General features: G+C 43.8%; 1 protein-coding gene across 1 annotated transcript in view; it reads left to right on the plus strand.

Annotated features, from left to right (window-relative positions):
* LOC140897648 (5-hydroxytryptamine receptor 3A) overlaps window positions 1-4,846 on the plus strand; it is a 33,150-nt gene extending 28,304 nt beyond the window's left edge. Inside the window, exons 6-9 of the mRNA XM_073310528.2 lie at window positions 1,507-1,667; window positions 3,114-3,324; window positions 3,610-3,777; window positions 4,266-4,846. Coding sequence (XP_073166629.1) covers window positions 1,507-1,667; window positions 3,114-3,324; window positions 3,610-3,777; window positions 4,266-4,513 — 788 coding nt within the window. The 3' untranslated portion in view covers window positions 4,514-4,846. The remainder of the gene's footprint in view (window positions 1-1,506; window positions 1,668-3,113; window positions 3,325-3,609; window positions 3,778-4,265) is intronic.
* The last annotated feature ends 1,154 nt before the right edge of the window (window positions 4,847-6,000 follow it).

Consider the following 6,000-nt stretch of genomic DNA (forward strand, 5'->3'; position numbering starts at 1 on the left):
TTTATTCCCAGGAGTGGTCAACTTAGTCAAATGACTAGTCCCACTGACTGCAATAAGGATTACTTGAGTTTGCAAGGTCTTGTCCTTAAAACGTTCATGAGGATCTAGATTAAAAATAGAACTCCAAGAGATGAAGTTGAGAGGACTAATCACATGACTGAGAAAGGGCTGCAGGATGGGATCCAGACTTACCCAGAGATTTGAGTTCCAGACTAGATCTAGTTTTCAACTGCTGCATGCTTTCTTATTTTATCCCTATGGTAGTCACAGAAACGGAGAGGCAAGACTTACTTTGAAGTATGATCTTTTATTGTTTGCATAGCACAGGTTTCCATTTAGCTACAACTATTCTAATAATTCAGTTTCACTTGAAAAGCAATTGGTTTAGTTAAAGTAAGGTATCAAATGTTTCATGACATTCCTAGACTTTAAAGCCAGAAGGGACCATTAGATCATCTAGTCTGACCTTCTGTCACAGGCCATTAAATGTCACCCAGTTACCCCTGAATTGAGCCCAATAACTTGTGTTCGGCTAAAACAGCTCTTCCAGAAAGTCAGCCAGCCTCGATTTGAAGAGGAAACTCTTTGCAAGTAGTAACCCTGCCCAGTTCACATCTGGGAGTGAAACATTCCAGGGAAGGGGGCTAGCCATCTCAGTATCAAGACCTTGATATTTTTCCCAAGAAAATGCTCCATTTGCACCATTGCCACCGTAGTGAGTCTGTGCAGAAGAGGGCCAGAGAGTAGCTACTCCCAAGTATTTATGGAAGCACAGGAAAGAGACAGCCACTGCCAACTGCTCCTCTATGTGCTTGTCTACACTGGCAATTAACAGCGCTGCAGCTTTCTCGCTATGGGGAGTGACCCCTCCCCCCGCCTGAGCGTGGCAAGTTTCAGTGCTGTAAAGCACCAGTGTAAACAGTGCCCCACCTCACTGAGGTGACTTTTTTGGATCGCCGGGAGAGGTCTCCCAGCGCGACGCCGCAACAACACAAGGCCATTAAAGTGCTGCCACAGCAGCGCTTTAGCATAGACTTCAGTGTAGACTAGCCCTCAGTGCCTGATCTGAAGCTCACTGGCATCAGTGGAAAGACTCCCACTGACTTCAATAGGATCTGGATCCAGGCCATAAGATAGGAGACAGAATTTAACCAAGTATTCAAGACCAATAGAGTTATGAAATTCCTACTGTCAGCAGACATTTGTTCCCATTTAAGCAGTGACCTTTGGGCTGGATTCTGATCTCATACTGGTATAACTCCATTGATTTCAATTAAGTTATTGCCAGTTTATCCTGGAGTAAGACTCAAGCTCCAAGTACATGACTAGTTCTGTTTTGGGCAAGAGATGCAATTTTCCCACCGTGGGTGGGTGGGTGGGTGATCTTAACCTTCTCTTCCTTCCTTCTGAATACACACCTGGACTATGGCAACAGATTTGAACTCCCTGTATGAAGAAAGGAACCACCTTTAAACCACTCTGTCCTCACTTTCTTTGCTCAAACAGCAACAGACGTTATTCTCCGGTCCAATCAGACAACAGATGAGGTGAATAAAAAAAGCAAACTTTATCACTTGACCAATGGAGAATGGAAGTTCACAAACATAAACATTATACCATACAGACTAGAGGATGAGGAAAAAGTCTTTACTGGGATCATCTATGAGGTACTTCATCATCAGTTGTATTTCACACAATATATATTTCATTCATTGATTTATCATAAACACACCCTTCAGAACATCAGGGCTCAGCTACAAAAACTAAAAACATAACCCAAGGAAAATCTAGTCATCTTTAAAAGGACTAACTCCCACAATTACAAATACACATTCCCCACCAGGCAAAGCACTTTATAAAGTACAGGTATTTTAACAAAAGGTCCAGGGAGATGTATATTATTTGCTTACATCCAAGAGTTAGTATTGCTATCTTAGCAACTTTGTGGGAGTCTGAAATCTCAAAACAGAATGATCTGATAAAAATGAAAGTTACATACCTCTAAATGGAGGTCTCAGAATGTGTCACCTCTGCAGCGTCTGCCTGACCCCTACAATGTAGATCTGTAGAGCGAAATCAAGAAAGAGCACGATCTACTGCTCATACCAAGTGCTGTGTTCTACAAGGAGTTCATAGGGGAAAATAGGCAACTCCCATGTCTAAATGGGAGAATTACTGCAGTCTCACAAATCGAGCAGCACATGTGCCCAAGACAACTCATGCTAGTTCCATTGCCACATTCCTAGCATCTCTCGCCTGACAATGCAGGAGAGAAGGCCAAAAGAGGGTGGAACCAAAGCAGTCTACGGTGCAAGCCAGATCATGCTTCAGCAAAATGACCTTTGACAGTACAGCTCTCATAGGAGCATATAGGGTCAGATACTCCAGCTGGCAAGTCGCTGGAGTCCTTCATAGCCGGTAACAAAAAACATTCTTCATGACATAGAACTACACAGTTATGGATCCAGATCCTCAGTAGGTACAAATTGTTATAGCTGCAATGACATCAATGGAGCTACCCTGATTATACCAGCTGAGGATGTGGTCTAAGGCAGTTTCATCTTCCTTTGAGATCTAGTATAGGCCACTCTGAGACAGCTCATTGCACTAGATGGACCTTTTTGTCCGCTCCAGTTTCAATGTGTGTGTTTAGAGGAGTAGAAGAAAAAAAACCAGACAAGTGAGGGCCTATGTATTCAGTGGGCATATGTGCATGAATATTCATACAGAGAATACCAGCAGGAAAATTGCAAGAGTGGGTAGAAGAACACAGGGCTCAACCCAAAATGAGGGCAAAGGGGGTTAGGTGAAGTGGCTGGAAGTAGGTGATAGAAAGAGATGGGCAGGTAAGGAAGAGTTTGCAGGACAGGTGGAAGAAGGGTCAGATTATGAAAGGAGGGGAAATTGGAGTTAGAGGACAGGGAGCAAGTATTTATGGCTGGCACTTGAAGCATGGACTACACCAGAGGATAGGAAGTCCACTGGGGGCCAGTTCCCTCCTTTGAGTTGATAGCTTGACCTCCAAACAAGGGAGGAAGAGTCTGTCTCATCCCATTGAGATCAGCACTTTTCCAGCCCATTCAGTTATTTCATGTTTGTCTTGTTCCCTCCAGATCTCCATGAAAAGACGACCCATTTTATACGTTTTGAACCTTATCTTCCCAACATGTGCTCTCTACTTACTGGATATGACTATTTTGTTCAGCAGCAGCTCTTATGAGGACAACATCAGCTTCCAGCTGTCACTCATCATTGGAGAGTCTGTGTTAGCTCTGATTCTTAAGGACATTCTTCCCACTTCTTCTGATGACCCACCCATAATAGGTACTTGTCTTTATTGAGTAAAAGTCACTTTATATTCAACATGCACTGGATGTAAGGAAGAGAGCAGAATACTAACATGTCGCCTATTCAGAGATAGTAAGAAGAGGAACACGTAGCCACTGCAGTAGAGATGTAATACTATAAGTCCCTATTCAGAGCAGTTTCTGGAATTGGGGCACTATATTTCTTCTATTAAGCAGAAGCCCACAGTAGAAAGAACCATGGATCTAGAGGAAGGAAGGGCAGAGAGTTTATCAAGCACATTGTCTTGGTCTTGTTTTGCAGTGATGTTTTTCATAGGTGTCTTTGTCCTAATGATTATGGGTGTATTGGAGACCTGCCTATTAATGCAGCTGAAGAAGAAACCCCTCCACCCTTTCCTCAAGACTATGAAACTGCTGAGATGCCGCGAGCAAGCTAGAACAACATCCGGAAACCTCCTAAGCAAGCAGGGTTGGTGTTTGGTTACCTGCATTTGAATATCCGTATCCAGTGTCAGGGTTCTGTCAGTAGAGAGCCCCTTATCTCTGGAAACCAATCATGCTAGCAGGCTTAGAACCCAAGTCCATTGTGTTTCAGGCCACATCTGATCATACATTCACACACAGTTAAGATACCTACCTCTCAATATCATTATGGTGCAAATATTATACGAATCAAATATATATAGGCAACATATATCTACAAAAGAGCTGCACCTTTGTTATTTATGGAGGCTCAGCTGTAAACCCAACCCTACACAGAGTCCAACAACTCTGGCCAGCCCCACAAGCCCATTCAGTGAGAACAGTCCCTGAGATTTTCTGATGGAAAAGTGTATGAAATTTTAATAAAAACTATCAAGCAAATAAGGTGAAGTTTAGCATCATGCAGGCCTCAGCTCTTGTCCACAATTTCCCCTAATGTATATTTACTTTTGGCTGCTGTTCTGCCCATTGTAGGAGATTCGCTGACTGAGATGGCCATGGGACAAGAGGAGAGGAGGGATTCAAACCCACTTGGAAAGGGAAATATAGAACTACCCATGCTTACGGGAAGAATCAATGCAGAAGGGCAGAGAAGTGGGACCCAGGCAGAGCTACATGAGTATGAGTCAGCTCTGCTAGTTCTGGATAAGGTGCTTTTTTGCAGTCATTTGCTTTTGTCACTTCTGTTTATCATCATCATTATTGTACAATGGAGTGGTTAAATGTGGGCTAATTGCCTTTTCTAATACTTGCTTGCCTCAACCTCCTCCCTAAAAAGGTTTTCCTGCTTCTTATGCTTGAATTAAGCTGTATACTGCATGTCTGAATAACAGTGCAAGCTCTGCAGGGCAGGAGCCTTGTTCTTGCAAGTGCTTTGTAAAGCAATGTGTACACCTAGGGCATCCCATCAGCAAATAAGTTACCTGAATAAAATACATTCATGGAGCCAGTTCCAGCTGACAGGGAATTACTGGAGGAGGTGTAAGTCATCTTAGCTGTACCTCTCAAAAGTGCTGAACTACACGTGGAGATCTGGGGGGAACAAAGCAAACATGAAATAACACAATGGACTAGATTAGTGCGGGTCTTGATGGGATGAGACAGGCTCCTCCAGCTGTCATTGGAGTCCAGGCTACCACTATCAACTCAAAGGAGGGAACAGGACAGGGAGGGCTTCCTACCCCCAACTACAGCCCAGGATTCAAGTTTAAAAGAAAATAATGAGCTCCAGAGGAAAAGGTATATTTACCATAGCAAAAATGCCAACCAGTTAGTGCTGGTCACAAGACATGCTGTCTTACATAAACATACCATGTATCTGATTTTTGCAGACCACTGGAAGTGTTTGCCTTATTAGTACTGCACATTACTAATGGGAGACCTGGATCACCCAGAAATAACAAACGCCAGAATGGTCACGGCTTTGGCTGAAGGTGAAACCTACCAAGTAGAATCTTACACTCCTCTCAGAAGGCGCGTGTTGTGAAGCTGCTGTCCTATTCATTTACCTACATTCCCGAATGCTACACACGACCTTTAGATCAAGAGCAGCATGTCTGCCTGTTCTTTGATGGGTTCATGTAACCAGTCCCTAATATTCATCTGGCCGTGCGATGGAAAAGCCCTCCCACATCCCTGCCTCTACAGCCAGGGTGGCCCTCTCCTACGCCGTGGTGTGGCAGCATGGGCTAAATGCACAGCTGCATAAGAGGTGCTGAGGCACAAGCCCATCTGGCACACTGAGGCTGTGGGGGAAAAAAGCTGGTGGAGGTTTGTAAGGTTTTGCCAGGTTTGTAACCAGGTCCAATGAGTGTCTCATGAACAGGTTAGAGAGAGATGCTTGCGCTTGTAATACAGAAAAGGGCGGAAAGTGAAACTGGGCTGGTCATTTGGTTCGCTGAACTGTTATCTCAGTCACCCGAACAACCTTGGGTTTAACCCGAACAGCAAGAACAGGGAGAGTATTCTACAAACACTAAGCTTGGCATCCTGCTTGGAAGACTCAATCCTGTCCTCCTTCAGGAACTATCCCCACCCTGTAAAGAGTGCAGAGCCCCCAAAACCAATTGCCTGCTTATTTCACAGCATTCATCACCCACTTAAAAAAATCCAAAAACTCCTAGTGGATTTAATCTTTTAGTTTTGAGATCAAGATGAGACACATTGCTGAAGCCCTGTACAATTACTTTATTTAAAAGATTCTTGAGAC

Source organism: Lepidochelys kempii, chromosome 14 (assembly GCF_965140285.1).
Source record: "Lepidochelys kempii isolate rLepKem1 chromosome 14, rLepKem1.hap1, whole genome shotgun sequence".
Classification (NCBI taxonomy): Eukaryota; Metazoa; Chordata; order Testudines; family Cheloniidae; genus Lepidochelys; species Lepidochelys kempii.